General features: G+C 42.4%; 2 protein-coding genes across 2 annotated transcripts; one reads left to right on the plus strand and one right to left on the minus strand.

Annotated features, from left to right (window-relative positions):
• Positions 1–12,254: 12,254 nt before the first annotated feature.
• LOC137255377 (probable serine/threonine-protein kinase fhkB) lies at positions 12,255–12,911 on the minus strand. Its single transcript, XM_067792819.1, has one exon. It carries the CDS (start codon positions 12,909–12,911, stop codon positions 12,255–12,257), a length of 657 nt encoding a protein of 218 aa, XP_067648920.1.
• Positions 12,912–13,156: 245 nt separating this feature from the next.
• Positions 13,157–15,042, plus strand: LOC137255378 (uncharacterized). The gene is made up of 3 exons (XM_067792820.1): positions 13,157–13,277; positions 13,603–13,950; positions 14,195–15,042. Exons 1-3 carry the CDS (start codon positions 13,157–13,159, stop codon positions 15,040–15,042), a joined length of 1,317 nt encoding a protein of 438 aa, XP_067648921.1.
• Positions 15,043–19,349: the final 4,307 nt, after the last annotated feature.

A 19,349-nucleotide genomic window follows, 5' to 3' on the forward strand; every position in this document is an offset into this window, starting at 1 on the left:
GAGGAATGAATGGATTGACGGACAGACAGACAAATATACTGCTAGGGCCACGGGCAGTTTGATACAGAGAAAGACATGGCAAATTTTCAATCAAATGTTCGCGCTAACAGATGAAACACAGAAATAGTCGTACAAAGGCAAACAACAACGACAAAAACCAAAAACCAACTAAACCTAAAAAAAATAAAAAAAATAAACACATACAAATATTCACACAAAATACCAACAACAAAACAACAGTAAACAAACAATCCCTAATACTCAAATTGACGAATTGCTAAAAAAATCATTGCAGTCAGAGACGTTAGACGGTAACGCTGGCACACATCCAGACACAGACACGCACACAGAGACACCTACAAAGCCTACCTTACCCTGTGCTGGCCACTATGCCCTTCCTGTCAGCGGCAGTAGCCTTGACCAGCTTATGTCAGATCTGCTACCTGCCCGTCTGTTGAATGTCTGGGCAACAAACCAAACACTACCTGTCGTCAGCACACAGCTCGCGCGTCGCTACTCTGCCAATAGAAGGCAACCGGCTGGCATACAGCTCATATCTACCTTCAGCAGGTTTAATAAGGACGCAACTGGACAAATATGTTCATACTGCGAAATGTTACATTATGTTATGTAACCATGGTTTCCTCTAAAAGCGTTTGGCGGTATGTTTCCTGTAAGATCCATTGGTTATGACGACGCATGTTCAATAAACCAAGGCAACAAAGAATTTGATTCACCAAAAATCAGTAGATTTAGGTCAGGTTCTTCAAAGTATAAATATAAAAGTAGAAGGCATGTGTGTCTTTAATCATTTCCATAAATCCCTTTTCCAAAAAATACACAACCTCCCCCCACCCCCATTTTTTTAACCGTTTGTCTGGCACCTACAGATTTCCTTACACGTTAACGGTATCTAGCAAGTATGCACCAGTTATCTCATAGCAAAGATTGTGACGTGGTTACTTGATCATTGAAAAGTCTTGCCGCAAAACAATCCGTGTGACAAGTTAGACGACGACCCGCATTTTAATGTGTTTCTCATCCCTAAAAGCAAACATGTAAAAGATCGGATGGGCAGGAGTAACTACACCCCCGCCCTCCAACCCGCAAAAAACCCCATAAAATGACGCTAATACGTGCGAGAAATTAAACTAACGTTTAAACCATTGCGTTGTGACAAACGCTCTCGTTCAGCACACCTGCATCTCGAATTCTCGAGGTGGTGAGAGTTTACTATATGGCAGATGCAAGTTCCGAGTGAAAACCAGAAGACGAGAGACTGTGCACTGAAAGTGTTGCAAGTGATGTCCTGCCACAATCAACGCTGCCAACACCCTCATCACTACCTATAGGAACACCATCCACAACCTTGTCCCAGATCCTACAAAGCTGAAACCAGGGGCTATCCTTGCCAACCCGAGAGAAATAGTCAAAGTTGATCACAGACCAGTACCGAGTATCTAGCAAGAGGAGATTAATATAGCAAAATTAACAATGTATATATATCTTGAAATGATTGAATGAGTGAAGTCACAGTTTCAATTAACTGATCAAGAGCATTCGTCATTTCACTCTTCGGTGGATTACAGCCAAACCAGTTTATGGCAAAATGAATGCTTCCGACATATATATTGTGAAAGGAAACAAAAATGATTTGATACAGATATTTGAGTATTTTTCGTCCTGTGTTGATTACACCGCATTTAGCAATATTCCATGATCTATATTCAACAACAAAAGAAACGCAACTCTGGCTTTTTATCAAGCCTTTAAATAGAGGACATAAACACGAACGCTTACTTTCATGAGATTTCATATTTTCGAAACTTGCGTTTCCTTTGCTGTTCAGTATATGTAAAAAGTCTTAAAACAATAAACACGATGGACCATTGATTGGTTCATTCTATCGCCTCTGACTACAAACATAAGCAATCTAACCCTGGATCCCGTGGTGCCGATGTTAAAGGCAGTTGTTTTATTCTGAGTATGGGTACTTTACAAATTCCAAGAAAAATGGTCTCAAAAGGAAAGGAGAGTTGCAATTATAACATCTAAGTAACACTCATTGGTCACACTGGTATTAAGATTTATGAAAAAAAAAGAATTTGCATATTTTCAGAGATTAATCATGAGACTGTTGTATGCATTCAATCAAGACGTCATGCCTTAGCTTTTGATCATATGTTGAAAATCTTTAAATCAACCACTATGTCACATCAATCGTTTATGTCACTCTGTAATGTCGAGTACTCAGTTTTCTTTTGAGTGAGTGGTATGTTATTGGGATTTGAGGTCTGGGCATCCCTGAGAATTAAGTAAGAATGTTCTCTATGGTCACTTCAAAAGTGGTAACATAATGCATATTCTTTCTGCAATACACTGGACGTTTTTTTGTAATGTTGTTGTGATTAGTTTCTCAATTTACAACCGGTTGCTTTAGTGTTTTATGTACCACCCCTCGGAAATAGGCTATGAACCTCGTGGTATTTTCTCCTCTTAATGTCTGCCTGAAGGACATTGCCGTAGAATCGTTGTCACGTGACACAACTATGATGGTTTCAAAAGTAACACACACACACACACACACACACACACACACACACACACACACACACACACACACACACACACACACACGCACACACACACACAAACTGGTGTAAAGATGTGTTAATAATTTGCCAATTTTCATTGATTTTCTCTTGACGTCATGACAATGACCTTTTCATTGTCTACAATACATCACTGCATGTGTAAATAGTACCTTGAAACGGAATGGAGGATTTTACAAAATCTAGTTTAGAACTGTTGACTGACGGACTGAACCATGCGGCTATTTACACTGGTGAGTCTGAAAGATGTGATGGGTAGTATATATATACATAAATTGATGGATAAATAGAGCATGTAGTGTATTTCATTATGATTTGTGTTTTCTATCAACACAGGTTAAAAGTAAATTTGATGAAGACACAGGACTAAATTCGAATATACTATATACTAACAAAAACAAAGAAACGCAAAAGGCGATTTGTATTTTAAAATCTATTCATTACCTGCTGTGTTCAAACAACCGTCAAAATATGTGACAAAAGGATTACAAATTCTTACAAGGATTAAAAAGGCAAACTGCAACAGAAATCACCTCCCACTTGAATTTGTGAGGCAAACCTCAGGCGCTGTCATTCAATCCAGATTACTCTTGGAATCTGGCATTCGTTCTGAAGGAGTTTCAAGGTGAAATCATTACGCCACGTCTTGACTCGGCGACAGGAACATCGTCATTGAAAGAATGCACGCCGGAGATTCTGTTGCCAGAAGTCTGAATATTAGTTAATCTGAGCAAGATATTACGGCTTGGAGCTCTTTCCAACCAAGCAACCAAGCAACTCTCTGCAACAAATGACCGTCCTCGTGCGAACAGACCTCGCGTTACCACTGCTGCCGAAGATTAGTACATCCGGGTACTACATTTGCGTGATCGTACTGCCATAGGTGAGAGCACAACAGCCAGGGTACCTTGACTTCCGAGGATATCCGGTCAAACGGAACGGAACAGGTTGAAAGAGACTGGTTTGAGACAGGAGACCCGACGTCGGGCGCGTGCGACGTCGTCACCGTCGCGCTCAAAGTTTCCGTTATCTAAATGTATCCACTTGTTGTATAGACATTACCTTCTTAAAAACTAATGTAAAAATCATGCACTAAAGTCTATTTTTGGACGAGTTATACATGTTTGAAAACACATTTTCGCAAAGGATTTCTGGCCTATGCGTTTCTTTTGGGGGATAGTATAACAACTTCTCCTAGTGCTCAAAGGGTATTACATACTCTATTCAGTTATAACCTGAAGAACATGTACTTATCAACCTACCAGACAACCAGGAATCGAAGCCACTCCAGTAACACGCTTGTTTTTCACCGTTCTTTGGCATTGATGAACTAATGAGTATTTTTTTTCACTCCGTCGTGAGACAAGTTTTATTGTAGACATTCACCTGTTTGCATCATCTGTGTTTAACTTCTTGCTGAGCATTTTTTTATGGCAACCGTTCGATTTAACTGTCAAAAGGAAGAGGATAAGGCACCAGTGTGCTTTTGCGGTGAGGCATACTCCTTAACTTCGGCGCTCCGGTTATATTGTAGATGAACAGGCGGAAATCGGAACGTGTTCAACTCTTTTGCATAAATATGTCATTTCGTTTAACTTAGTAAAATACGTTAACTGTATATGAAGTGAACGCTTTATCTGTCCGAAAACGACACAATTTCTGTACGTTCGTAACTCCTAACTATTGCAACACAGTCACAGTGTTTCAGAAAGGCTGCATTGGTACACCATCTGTTTCCGTGTTTCTTGGGTGAATACTTGACTTGCCTTTACATGTTTGTGACACTGGTAGCACAGGATATTCCCATCGTCTAATGGTATCATCACTCATTGACAATGTTTGTGAAACACACTATATAATATTGTCGGACTGGCATGAAATGGACAGATGGCCATGGGCAGGATTTTGTCCACTGACCTTCGTAATTGCAACCGCGTTACAGCATCGGCATCACGAAATGACATGAGCGTCTTCATTCAACATGGATGTAGGCCAGGGTCAGTACAACTTATGGTACACTGCAACCAACATACACTTTTTGAATTACACATTTATACTTGTATGAAATTCAATAAATACATGTCGATCATTTCTACTGGTATTAATATATATTAACATGTTTTCTGTAAAGCATTTAGATCTACAAAGCATTGTAAACAAAAATTTGACGTCGATGAACAAAAGTCTAAAAAATGACGCCTACACCTTCATGGATGACAACTTCTTGTTTATTGCAAAGAGAGAGTAGAAAGCTCGGTAACAGTGTGTAAACAGCAATGAACAAGAAGTTCTACTTCTAGAATACCGATCAACCAGTTATCACAAGCCTTGTTTTCAACACATGAATGTTGCGGTGTAGATTATTATTTTTTACAGATTAGAATGAAAATGCAGCAGAGAGGGTTCGGGTGATCCTGGCACAGTCAGGCTGGTATATTATTATTATTATTATTATTTTACAGATTAGAATGAAAATGCAGCAGAGAGGGTTCGGGTGATCCTGGCACAGTCAGGCTGGTCAAGCTCATCATCAGCTCAGGGCCCTCGCCCCCTCTACACGCAGCCCAGACAGCGAATGGGACTTCTCCCAGGAAACACTGCCTAGTCGAACCCACCAAGAACTTTCCGGAGAATATGGAGGCTCCCCAACACTGCAGCCTTCTGCATTACCCAGATTGTCAGAAGGGCTGTGCTCCCGGTGGAGAACCCGGGCACTCTCCTGATCTGCGCCAAGAGATCAGGAGGTACCAAACCAAGGGCACCGAGAACAATGGGGAGCCTGACGACAGTGTACTTGGGATGCAAGCGAGACATTTCAAAGGCGAGGTCCGCATATTTATCATGCTTTTCCTGAATCTTGCCAATCACATTGCTGTCAAAAGGGACAGAAAATTCTATGATATAAATAATTCCATTGGCTTTATCAAAAAGGACAAGATCAGGTTTGTTGGCTGGAATTCGTCTCAGACTGTATATTGGCCTATTCCAGAGAAGTTTGTAGCTGTCATTTTCCAGGACGCCCTGGACATGCTCAGGGTCGTACCATGGATGGACCTCGGAGTCAAAGCCACAGGCATGGCGGAGACGATAATAAAATCTTATTATTATTATTATTATTATTTACAGATTAGAATGAAAATGCAGCAGAGAGGGTTCGGGTGATCCTGGCACAGTCAGGCTGGTCAAGCTCATCATCAGCCCAGGGCCCTCGCCCCCTCTACACGCAGCCCAGACAGCGAATGGGACTTCTCCCAGGAAACACTGCCTAGTCGAACCCACCAAGAACTTTCCGGAGAATATGGAGGCTCCCCAACACTGCAGCCTTCTGCATTACCCAGATTGTCAGAAGGGCTGTGCTCCCGGTGGAGAACCCGGGCACTCTCCTGATCTGCGCCAAGAGATCAGGAGGTACCAAACCAAGGGCACCGAGAACAATGGGGAGCCTGACAACAGTGTACCTGGGATGCAAGCGAGACATTTCAAAGGCGAGGTCCGCATATTTATCATGCTTTTCCTGAATCTTGCCAATCACATTGCTGTCAAAAGGGACAGAAAATTCAATGATATAAATAATTTCATTGGCTTTATCAAAAAGGACAAGATCAGGTTTGTTGGCTGGAATTCGTCTCAGGCTGTATATTGGCCTATTCCAGAGAAGTTTAAAAGCATCATTTTCCAGGACGCCCTGGACATGTTCAGGGTCATACCATGGATGGACCTCGGAGTCAAAGCCACAGGCATGGCGGAGACGATAATAAAAACAGCGAGCCATGCCATCATGTCTTTTGAGATATGCAGTTTGTGCCAAGGAAGGGCATCCACTGACAAGGTGTTGGACAGTCTCTGTAAATTCTTCTTCTTATTATTATTATTATTATTATTATTATTATTTTACAGATTGAGATAGAAATGCAGCAGAGAGGGTTTGGGTGATCCTGGCACAGTCAGGCTGGTCAAGCTCATCATCAGCTCAGGGCCCTCGCCCCCTCTACACGCAGCCCAGACAGCGAATGGGACTTCTCCCAGGAAACACTGCCTAGTCGAACCCACCAAGAACTTTCCGGAGAATATGGAGGCTCCCCAACACTGCAGCCTTCTGCATTACCCAGATTGTCAGAAGGGCTGTGCTCCCGGTGGAGAACCCGGGCACTCTCCTCATCTGCGCCAAGAGATCAGGAGGTACCAAACCAAGGGCACCGAGAACAATGGGGAGCCTGACGACAGTGTACTTGGGATGCAAGCGAGACATTTCAAAGGCGAGGTCCGCATATTTATCATGCTTTTCCTGAATCTTGCCAATCACATTGCTGTCAAAAGGGACAGAAAATTCTATGATATAAATAATTTCATTGGCTTTATCAAAAAGGACAAGATCAGGTTTGTTGGCTGGAATTCGTCTCAGGCTGTATATTGGCCTATTCCAGAGAAGTTTAAAAGCATCATTTTCCAGGACGCCCTGAACATGTTCAGGGTCGTACCATGGATGGACCTCAGAGTCAAAGCCACAGGCATGGCGGAGACGATAATAAAAGCAGCGAGCCATGCCATCATGTCTTTTAAGATATGCTGTTTGTGCCAAGGAAGGGCATCCACTGACAAGGTGTTGGACAGTCTCTGTAAATTCATTGCAAAGACGACATTTCATATTGACATTTTCTTTAAGAATCACATTCTGGCGATTGCGAGTGGGAAGTGACTGGTCCTGAGCAGCAAAAAGGAAGCCCTCAGTTTCACATTTGAGACCAGCCGACTTCATCCAGGCGAAGGAGTCGGTTGGATTGCTGTTCTGTTCCACACACTGCATATACACACGATGCAATGGCTTCTCAGACAGCTTCTCCACAAAGGACCGACTCTGGGCAGACTTGGTGAAAGACTTCACCTGGTTTACTCCCATCACTGTACCGTCCAGCAGTACATCGCCATCAACAAAATCAACTTCAAATTTCAAATTGTGTCCAACAACCTTGGCACGCTTAAAGTAGCTGTGGAATTCCTTGCTTTCATCATGAATCTTGACGTGCATCACCAGAGGATCATCTGACAAATAAATATGTGCAAAAGTACACAATAACATTCTGTCATGAAGAGCTTCCACATTAATCAAACCCCGACCTCCAGAATTGATTGGCATATATAAACGATTAAGAGAGGAACGAGGGTGGTGTGCTCTGTTATCAGACATGATCCTTCTGGTCAGGCGGTCAAGATTCTGGATGTCTTGTTTTGTCCAATCCACTACTCCAAAGGAATAGGAGAGGACTGGCACAGCAAAGGTATTGGTGGCTTTGACTTTGTTTCGAGCATTTAGCTCTGAACTCCAGATTTTCTTTAAACGAGATTTATACTCGGCCCGAAGTTTATCTTGAATCTGGGCATTCTGGAGCTTGTCTCGAACTTGCATTCCAAGAAAGGTGTAGGCCTGATCTTCCACAAGATGCTCAATAACTCCTCCCCCTTGTAACATGACCGATCCATCATTAGTTACCTTGCCACGTTTCAGATGAAGAGTATTACATTTCTCGAGTCCAAATGTCATGCCAATATCATTAGAGAAGGACTCGACAAGGAGAACCTGTTCTTTCAAATTGGTCTCTCCTTTGGCAAGGAGCTCGATGTCATCCATGTAGAGGAGATGAGTAAGAGGTGTTGGGGATCTGTGCTGAGGAGGTCCGGGATGGTACCCTTCCTCCCCGTTGAGCAGGAAACTCAAAGGATTTAGAGACAGACAAAAAAGCAATGGACTGAAGGAGTCCCCCTGAAATATTCCCCTTCTGATTGGAATAGATTCCGAAGTCTGCACCTCTCCTTGCGAGTACATCTCAAGTTGAGTCGACCAGCAACTCATTAAAGACTTGAGTAAATGAAGTAGTCGCTCAGGGAGGTCAATACACTGAAGAGACTTCAGAATCCATTCGTGAGGGACAGAGTCGTATGCCTTTTTGTAGTCTATCCAGCACATGGAGAGGTTGCGGTGGTATGTCTTAGCCTCTTCCAAAATCATTTTCTGTACAAGAAGTTGATCCTTGCACCCCCAACATCCTTTTCTCGCCCCCTTCTGCTCTCTGTAAATTATCTCATTGGACGAGCAGTAAGATGACACGAGGTTTGTCAAACACCCTGTGAATAATTTATATTGAGTATTCAAACACGTGATAGGGCGGAAGTTTTGGGGATCAGTCAAGTCTCCCTTTTTGGGGAGGAGTATTGTGCGACCTTTGCAGAACCATGGAGGAACATCACCTGTGTCCACAAGAGAGTTAAATCATTGAAGTAATGGTGTTTGGACACAAGGGAACAGTTTCCAGTACCGGTTTCGAATGCCATCAGGCCCTGGAGCTGTATTAGATTTGGACTTTGTAATGACACTTTTCAGGCAATCTGGTGAGATGTAACAGACAAACGACCTAGTTACTTTCTCATGCATTGCATGGTCATAATCACTAACCCATGGTGCCTCCAGGTTACAGTCGCCGGGTACAGACCACAACTGTTTCCAGAACCTTTCATTGGCAGCCATGGGAGGCCGTTTATCATGCTCACCATCACCACCTGTTTTAAGTTGCCTATAGAATTGCTTTTCATTATTTTTGAAAAGTTTATTTTGTTTGATAAATTTGTTTTTCTTTTCCCATTTTTTCTTTCTTTCAGTCCAAACTTTTATTTTTGCCTTAAGGGAATCGACAATTTGGAGCAGTACCTTTTCTTTTGTTGTTTTGTACTGTAATTTTAATTTTCTCCAAATTGCCTTTTGTCGTTTAGACATGGGATTCCCTAATGATCTTAATTTCAGGCACAGCTCTATCCAGGAAATATGTTTTCTTGTTTCTGTTAGTTTAACTTGAAACCGGTTTTTCTTTCGTTTATTGTTCTTAGTATTGGGAGATTGTTCTTTGAAAACTGTGTGAAGTTCCTCCAAAGTTCGAGCGGCAGCATAGACACAACAATTTACTTCATGTAACGAACAGTCCGCAGGAAGTTTTAAAGAGATAATTTCATTAAGTAAATCAATTTCCTTTTTGGGAAAAGACACGTTTAGTTGGTTAATTGGGCTCCGTTTCTCTAAAGGTAAATTACAAATTTCCTCATAAATAGATGTAAACAAAATATAAACAGGATTTTCGGTAAGGTCTGCAACTGAAGAAGAGGAAGAGTGAGGGTCCAAAATTTCGGGGCCAATTGGCTCTTTCTCGGAAGAGTTTCCACCAGGAAGAGGGAAGAGGTTGACGCGGACGTCCATCAGAAGTTTTGGGTCTGCTGCCACTTGAGCATTTTGCTCTTGCAAAGGTTCCTGACGGGCACCAGTTGTGGGCTGAACTGTCTCACGGGGCGTAAGGTGTTTTAGCCGCCGGAGTTGATCTCGGAGATTTTGCTCCGTCAGGTAAGCATACATGGGCATGGCATTGTCCCAATGCAGCTTAAGCGACTTGCCATTTATGCGTGGATTATCAGGCCATCCAGTCGCCATCGCACACTCAAGTAGCGTGGATTTTAGATGTTGTGACCAAGATATTCTTGGTCGGGTTCTGTGCCTTCCCCTGGGGCAAGTCCCATCTCCAGTAAGGTTGGTTTGGCTACCGGAGGAAGGCTGACTGGGCTGCGGAAATGAAAGATTTTATTATTATTATTATTATTATTATGCAAAGTGTAAGCACACGACCACAATGGTTTCATAGTCAAAGAACACGCTCATCAGACATCGATCTATCGAAAAGTAGCGATGAATGGGTTTTTTATGTGTGACAAACGTATCAGTCCTTGTTTCCATGCGTTACAGCTTGGCATGAATAAACTAGACGATTCTTAATTTGAGCAACGAGGAGAGCCCTATGGATATACAACTTCTTTACTGGTAATATGAGCGACGCTTCAGTCTAATCGTAATAACACCGTTAACAAGCAAGTGATGACAACTCTTCTCTGTGTGCATCATACCAATTTCTAAATACCACGCCCCCCAAAAAATATACATTGGCGGCATCGATCCTGTGGACTTGGGGTTAAATCAGGCTTAAAGGCCCCCTGACATCTAACCTGTTAAAGACGGATCACTTCTGATGATACCACCTGTTAGCTCAAGGGACTAGCTTCGCGTCGATGTGCAACATGTTAATAGGTTATGCATATTCAACGTCCACGCGACGGCAAGCACAGTTTCTGGCCCCTGATATAGGATGCAAAAAACATTCTTCTGTTAGTGCTTGTCATGATGAATGTGTCTAAATGATGTCAAATGCACTCCACCAAATTCAGGTGCTCCTGAGGCTTAAAGTTTCGTTTTGCTTCAAGTTATAAAGATGGGGTACTGGAGCCCGGAGCCCGGAGCCCGGAGCCCGGAGCTTTGCAAAAATACTACAAATAAATGCATAACAACTTCAACTTTCCTTTACTTGTTCTATTTTTCTGCCATAAAGTGCCATAATATGACGATTCCTATTCCCACACTTTAAAGTAATGCAATTTTATGCGAAAACAAAGTCTTATTTATGTTTTTACTTGTTCGTATCGCCTTGAAAATAAATTATTATATACACCATAGCCTCGTAACTGTTTAAGGTCAGAGAAGTATTTCATTGAAACTGAGTGTTGTGGTGACGGAGTGGTGCTGGGGTCCATACGGACCTCGGGTTAACAGATACGTGAGTCTTGACCCGTGTCCCGATAAAGGTTACTGGGTTTATGAATAACAACATATATTCAGCGTTCCATAATCATTGTCCAAAACTGATTTGAGATATGTACATAGTTTGGGTTTAGTAACACAACAGACAAAAAAAATCCTAAACCGCCGATCATATTTGCTCCTAATTTTACATTTACCTAGATTGTAAAGTATACACAATCAACTGAATATGTTTGTGACTGATTATGATATTCTGTCTGTACAATCACCGATCTGCAAAGGAAACGTCGAAAGTCTGATTATGCTTCTTTCCCTCCTTGCTTGCACAGACAGGCTGCCATGGTGATCCCGATTATCTGAAAACGATCAGTGCAAAGGTTTGACATGAGTCATATTACTTGTCAGTATTTCGTTCTTCTGAATGGAATAATTTGAATGGAATAAGCGAACAAATTGGGACAGATATATCCAAACAGCAACACCAACAAGGTAAATGTACAGTGTATGATATCTTCCCATAAACACATAGTTTTAGATTAAGGACACTGCTGATAATCTGATGCATAATCTTGCATCGGTTTCCAAAAATAACGGAATACCTAACAAATATACATAGGTAAGAAATGGTAAACTATAGTGTCCCACAAGAGTCAATACAATGCATATAACAACACACAGAGTGTACGGACAGATCAAACCGCATGTCAAACAACGTTGCACAGGTCATACGTCCCTTTGATCTATTGCAGACACACGTACTGAAGTTGTTTAAGGCAAACGAACCACTAACCACTAACAAACCGACCATCTCTTTCAAAACCAACTTTCAAAACAAAGTTATTGGTAATCTTACACACCCATGTTGTAATACCGTTATGTCTAGGCCCCTGCAATAACAGCTTTCTCTGGGCCTTCAGCTCTATGCGTTCAAGCTGAATGACAAGACACAGAGTGCAGAGACCAGATCTACATGGTCCCATACAGTGATGTGTAGTGGTGGATGGGGATTGGTGTCATGTCTAGTCATAGATGTGGTTGTACTGCCCCGTGTAGTGGTTGTGGTTGTGGTTGTGGTTGTGGTTGTGGTTGTACTGCCCCGTGTAGTGGTTGTGGTTGTGGTTGTGGTTGTGGTTGTGGTTGTGGTTGTGGAATCCCATATGCATGTTGTGGTGGTAGTTGTTTTGGTGTCCCATGTAGTGGTAATGGTGTTGTTGTTCCATGTTGTGTCGATGGTGGTGTCCCATGAAGTGATGGGTGTGGTTGTGACCCATGTAGTGGTGGTGCTGTTCCATGTGGTTGTGGGTGTAGTTGTAGTGTTCCGTGTGGTTGTGGGTGTAGTTGTAGTGTTCCGTGTGGTTGTGGGTGTAGTTGTAGTGTTCCGTGTGGTTGTGGGTGTAGTTGTAGTGTTCCATGTGGAGGTAGTTGTTCCATGTAGTGGTGGATGTGGTGGTGTCTAATGTTGATGATGTGGTGTTGTCCATACGGTGGTGGTGTTGTTCCATGTAGCGGTGGACCTGGTCGAGTCTCATGTTGCTGTGATGATTTCCATTGTAGTTGTCGCGATGTCCCATGTTGTGTTTGAGTCCCCTGTAGTGGTGGCGTTGCACCATGCAGTGGTGGATATGGTGGTGTTCCATGTAATGTTGTGGTTGCGGTGTCCCATGTAGTGGTGGCATTATGCTGTGTAGTGGTGGCATTATACTGTGTAGTGGTGGATGAGGTGACGTTGTCCAATGTAGAACCGGTGGTGGTGGTGTCCAATGTAGTAGTGGATGTGGTGTCCCATGTAGTGGTGGCTGTGGTTGTAGTGTCCCATGTAGTGGTGGATGTGGTTATAGTGTCAGATGTAGTGGTGGATGAGGTAGTGGTGTCCCATGCAGTAGTGGATGTGGTTGTAGTGTCCCATGTAGTGTTGGATGTGATGGTGTCCCATGTAGTGGAGGAGGTGGTTGTGGTGTCCCATGTAGTGGTGGATGTGGCTGTGGTGTCCCATGTAGTGGTGGATGAGGTTGTGTGTGGTGTCCCATGTAGTGGTGGATGTGGTAGTGGTGTCCCATGTAGTGGTGGATGTGGTTGTGTGTAGTGTCCCATGTAGTGGTGGATGTGGTATTGGTGTCCCATGTAGTGGTGGATGTGGTTGTGTGTAGTGTCCCATGTAGTGATGCATGTGGTTGTGGTGTCCCATGTAGTGATGCATGTGGTTGCGGTGTCCCTTGTAGTGGTGGTGTGGGTTTGGTGTCCCATGTAGTGTACATAGTGGATGTGATGGTGTCCCTTATAGTTCTGGATGTGATTGTGGTGTTAGTTGTGATGTCCCATGTACTTGTGGATGTAGCTGTAGTGATGTGATTGTGGTGTCCCTTGCAGTGTCTGTAGTGTTGGTGTCCCTTGTAGTGATGGTAGTGTCGTCCCAGATAATGGTGGATATGGTGGTGTCCCATACAGTGGTAGATGTGGTATTGTCCCGTGTTGTGATGGATGTAGTGTCGGTGGTTGTGTTTCCTAATATAGTTATGGCGGTGTCCCATGTAGTGGTGGAAGTGGGATTGGTCTCATATGTAGTCATGGATGTGGTGCTGGTGTTCCATCTAGTGGTTGTGGTAGTGTTCTATGTAGTGGTTGTAATGGTTGTGGTGTCTCTCGTAGTGGTGGTAAAGGTGGTGTCCCATGTAGTGATTAAGGTGGTGGTTGTGGTTCTCATGCAGTTGCGATTGTGTAACTTGTGGCTGCGTTGTTATATGTTGTGGTGGTGTACCCTGCAGTGATAACAGTGTACCACATAGTGGAGGATGTGGTTGCGGTGTTATATGTTGTGGTGGTGTACCCTGCAGTGGTAACAATGTACCACATAGTGGAGGATGTGGTTGCGGTGTTTCATGTTTTGGTGGCTTTACCCGAAGTGGTAACGGACTGGAGGATGTGGTGGTTGTGTCCCATATAGTTGTGGATGTGGTTGCAGTGTCCCATTTAGTGGTGGATGCGGTTGTGGTGTCCCATCTACTCGTGGATGTGATGGTGTTCCATATAGTATCGATAGTGGTTGACTCCCATGCAGTGTCCGTGGTGGTGGAGTCCCATGTAGTGTCAGTGGTGGTGGAGTCCCATGTAGTGTCAGTGGTGGTGGAGTCCCATGTAGTGTCTGTGGTGGTGGAGTCCCATGCAGTGTCAGTGGTGGTGGAGTCCCATGTAGTGTCTGTGGTGGTGGAGCCCCATGCAGTGTCAGTGGTGGTGGAGTCCCATGTAGTGTCTGTGGTGGTGGTGGAGTCCCATGTAGTGTCTGTGGTGGTGGAGTCCCATGCAGTGTCAGTGGTGGTGGAGTCCCATGTAGTGTCAGTGGTGGTGGAGTCCCATGTAGTGTCAGTGGTGGTGGAGTCCCATGTAGTGTCAGTGGTGGTGGAGTCCCATGTAGTGTCAGTGGTGGTGGAGTCCCATGCAGTGTCAGTGGTGGTGGAGTCCCATGCAGTGTCAGTGGTGGTGGAGTCCCATGTAGTGTCAGTGGTGGTGGAGTCCCATGTAGTGTCTGTGGTGGTGGAGTCCCATGTAGTGTCAGTGGTGGTGGAGTCCCATGCAGTGTCAGTGGTGGTGGAGTCCCATGTAGTGTCAGTGGTGGTGGAGTCCCATGTAGTGTCAGTGGTGGTGGAGTCCCATGCAGTGTCAGTGGTGGCGGAGTCCCATTTTGTGTCTGTGGTGGTGCCCCATTTTGTAGTGGATATGGTTGTGGTATTCCATGCAGTGGTGGAAGTTGCAGTGCCTAGTGTAGTGGTGGTCTTGTCCCATATCGCGGATGTGGTTGTGGTGTCAAATTGAGGAGGTGGTGTCCCAGTTATGGTGCTGTGCCACGTTGGGGGTGTGGTTGTGGATGTAGTTGTGGTGTCCCATGTTGAGGTAGATGTTGATGTGACAGGCGTATTTTAGTGTAAATATATTATTTTAGTCTTATTCTCTTAATTATTCTCCTTCTCTCCTTTTTTTAGCTGTATTATTATTAGGCAGGTTAAGGATTAAGCTTTAGAGCATGGCCACACCGACTAACTGGCCAAGCCATGACACTTCTCAGTTGCTTGGTCTCACTAATTCCCTGCACAATTACACTCATTCCACATTGAATCTTTATAAGTGTAATTATCCATGCGTGGAAGTGAGTGATTGAGTTAATATTTAACGTCACATCGGCAATATCTCAGCCATATCGTGACGAGAACATTTAACATTTAAATGAAATATATGCTTGTGGTAAAATCTGTCAACGAAGGACAGTAAAACAACTAGAATTTCACAATTTGAATTAAAACTAGCATGGAAAGTTAAAACTAATATCACTATTTAGACAATGCAATACAAAAACAGGCTATAGATCACCCACAACAGAAGGTAGATCACCACACTAGGGACCATGGGGAATTACAGTACCTTTGCTACCTACATTGATCCCAGTTGGACTTACACGATCCCTTCAGCTGCTGGCGATTGTAGGAAAAGTTAGCCAAAATTAAAACAACAAGAATTCTACATTTTAAAAGCCCGAAAAGTTCACAAAGACCTGAAAGTTTTTGGACTTACGTACCCTCTCCGGAGGACAAAAATTTTACAATACTTCAACCCCCTTGGAATGTTTAGCCATCAACAATTCAAGTTACTAATCCAAACTACCAATAATTAAAATACATCTATTTACAGAACATATTATTAAAAATTCAACCAAGATATCAATTTCTTTAAAAAAAAACAATAATTAAATGAGAACTAACGCTGGTAAAAAGATCCTTAATTGTTTTAAGTGTAAAATACTTATCCCTTGTGATGGAGAATTCATCACAGTTAAGCAGAATATGCTTGACCGTGACTCTTTCATCACAAGGGATACAAAATGGAGCATCCTCACCTTTTAACAGGTGTGCATGAGTATATCTAGTATGGCCAATACGACATTGTCGTAAAATAACCTCTTCCAATCTGGACTGACAGCCCAAGTAGGTGTAACCAATATGCGGTTTTATTTTATCTAATTTGTTTACACCTACCTGTTTGTCCCACTTCTTTTGCATCAGATCACGAGTGTACGCTATAATGCTAGCTCTGTAGTCAGCGTATGGGATAAGAAGTTGTGTCACAGATTTGTTGAGTGCTGCCTTGGAAATCTGCCATTGTGCTACCCACATGGCTTTGTCAACAAAAGGCGATGTGGTATTGGCCAGCAGCAAGATCATTATACAATTCAATAATTTCTATTAAAAGTGGATGATTACAAGAAATAGTTTTAATAGCGTGAAGGCAAGAAAGAGAGTCGGAATAGATTATATACTGTTTATGTTTAGAGCCGGTAGTATGGCGTTAGATTCAGCTGTAAAAATAGAAGTGTTGTCTGGTAATCTAGAAGATATTGTCCTGGATTCAATGAAAGTGGCACAGGTCACTGCGCCACCGTCCTTGGACCCATCTGTAAATAAGGATTTATAATTGCTATATTTATGTTTTAATTGATTATATTCTTGTTTATATTGTAATTCATTAGTTTTTAATTTTTTTTAAATGTGGTCAATGTTAGGTCCACTTGGGGCCTGACCAACTGCCAAGGAGGAGAAGAAAGAAGACCGGATGGAGCTATGTTTTCCAGCTCAATGACGGCCGAAGAAAGAAATGGTTTAATTCTTTGTCCTAGAGGTGGAACAACAGATCTGAAGATTTTTTGTTGTATAAATCCTCATAAAGGGGATTGAAAACACAGTTATAGGCAGGGTTAGATTCACCAGAGTACAATTTGGTAATGCACTGTTAAGCTAACTTTATACGGCGCTGCTCAAGAGATGGTTCATCAGCCTCAACGTAGAGACCGTCAATAGGTGAAGTTCTAAAAGACCCAAGACAAAGTCTTAAACCTTGGTGATGGAAAGAATCAAGAAGTTTAAGGTTGCTTTGGCAGGCTCAACCATATAGGATGGAGCCGTAATCAAGTTTAGATCGTACCAGTGATCTATATAAGTGAAGAAGGGTAGTGTGATCCCCTCCTCATTTTGAATTAGAAACAACTTTTCATAAATCGAGTGCCTTCAAGTATTTTGCTTTAAGGGATTTAAGATGCGGCAAAATTATCAAATGTGAATCGAAAATAAGTCCCAAGAACCTGTCCTCCTTAACCACTTTGATTGGGGTACCACTTAGAAATAGTTCTGGGTCTTTATGGGGTTTGTATTTACGATAGAAGTGTATACAATTGGTTTTTGATTTAGAGAATTCACAGCCGTTTTCAAGACACCGTTTATCTATTTTGTTTAAACACAATTGTAGTTGCCGTTCAATAGTATGTATATTTGTCCCTCGACAAGAAATATTAAAATCATCCACAAATTCATCTATTAAATCGTTTAAAACTTTAGTTAAACTGTTGATCATGATGCTAAAAAGAGCGACAGACAAAATACTGCCTTGTGGAACACCCTGATCCTGATTGTAATGATGGGGTAGAACCCACACGCACCTGGAATTGTCTGTTATTTAAAAAGTTGACTACAAATTCTGACAAACGACCTCGCAAGCCGAAGTCATGTAAATCTCTTAAAATGCCATATTTCAAGGTTGTATCATATGCCTTCTCAAGGTCAAAAAAGATTGTTTGTTTATTGATTAAATCGTGTATACAAATGATTCTAAAAGCACTAAGTGATCGACAGTACTTCTGTTTTTACGGAAACCACATTCTGTATCTGTTATAAGGTTATTTGTTTCCAAGTACCAAACAAGTCGATTATTTATCATGCGTTCCATGGTTTTGCAAACACAGCTAGTTAGTGAAATTGGCCGATAATTTGATGGATCCGTATGATCCAGGTTTAGGTATTGGCATTACTATGGCGTCACGCCATGAGGGAGGAATGTTACCCGATGTCCGAGTATCATCAAAAATAGTCAACAGAGTTTGAAGACAGGATTCCGGTAAGTGCTTCAGGATTTGATAGTGTATGTTATCAACTCCTGTATCAGTATCGTGGGCTTGGTCAAGAGCGGTATAGAGCTCATGAATAGAAAATATTTCATTATAGTCTTCCCCATTATCAGAACTGAGGTTAGTACTTTTCCTTTCTTGTTGTTTTTGTATTGTTGGAATTTAGGCACATAATTATCAGAGGAAGAGTGTTTAGCGAGGGTTTCACCCAGTTTATTCGCAATATCTGATTTATCTGTAATTAATTGATCTCCATGTTTAAGATGATTGACACCAGATTTAGTACCTTTCCCTTTAATTTTCTGGAAAATGTTCCATACCTTGGACATGGGTGTCCGAGCATTTATTTTGAATACATAATTTTGCCAAGATTGGCGTTTGTTTTGACGTACGCCGCACTTTAGCATTTAAAATGTTAAATTTATTTAAATTATGCACCATAGGATGGAGACGGAAATAATGTTCTGCTTTTTTCCTAGCCTTCCTAGCTTGTTTGCAGTCATCGTTGAACCATGGTTTTCGAATGTGTGGAACTGCAGAGGAATTTGGTATACACTCATCAGCTATGGAATTCAATTCATCAGAAAAACATTTAACAGCATCAGGAACGTCAATAAAACGTTCAGGTTTAAGTTTTGCTGCACATTTTGTTTCAGATAAAGCCCAGTTAGCCTTTTTAAAATTCCGCCTTGATGATGGAGGAACATCAGATGGAGTTACAGATCTTAGTACAGTCGGAAAATGGTCACTTCAACAGAGGTCAACGTGGACTGAATAGTTCTGAATTTGTGAGTGACAAGTCTAGAGCAGACTAGGTCCCTGTACCAGGATGTAAATATGTATTGGAGCCATCATTATAAATACATAAATCATTATCAGAACAAAAGTAGATTTAGGCGGTAATGTAGATAGGTCCCACTCGTGCGTGCCCAGCATGACGCTGTCTAGAGATGGCATAATTTAGTGCTTACCCACCATTCCGTCCTTATGTAAGTAGTTCCCAGACAAAGCAAGTCCCGCATGGTCACTTTGAGGGACAGTGTACTGGCCGACTGCGATCGCCTGCTGGTAAAGTATTTCAATATTTCAGTATAATATTCAGATTAAATCTTGTTTTCACGACCCGACACAGTTGTTTTGCATTTAAATCTGTGGGGATCGTCGAATAACCTAG

The sequence above is a fragment of the Haliotis asinina genome, chromosome 11 (assembly GCF_037392515.1).
Source record: "Haliotis asinina isolate JCU_RB_2024 chromosome 11, JCU_Hal_asi_v2, whole genome shotgun sequence".
Taxonomy (NCBI): domain Eukaryota; kingdom Metazoa; phylum Mollusca; class Gastropoda; order Lepetellida; family Haliotidae; genus Haliotis; species Haliotis asinina.

Excerpts from the sequence above, each read along its gene's own strand:
- LOC137255377 (XM_067792819.1), bottom strand. The coding sequence starts at position 12,911 with ATGCCACCACTACATGGGACACCGCAACCACAACATTACATGGAACAC.
- LOC137255378 (XM_067792820.1), top strand. The coding sequence starts at position 13,157 with ATGGTGTCCCATGTAGTGGAGGAGGTGGTTGTGGTGTCCCATGTAGTG. Across the intron at positions 13,278-13,602 it reads CCCATGTAGTGGTGGATGTG|TGTCTGTAGTGTTGGTGTCC; the intron begins GTAGTGGTGTCC and ends TGTCCCTTGCAG. Across the intron at positions 13,951-14,194 it reads TCTCATGCAGTTGCGATTGT|TGTCCCATTTAGTGGTGGAT; the intron begins GTAACTTGTGGC and ends ATGTGGTTGCAG.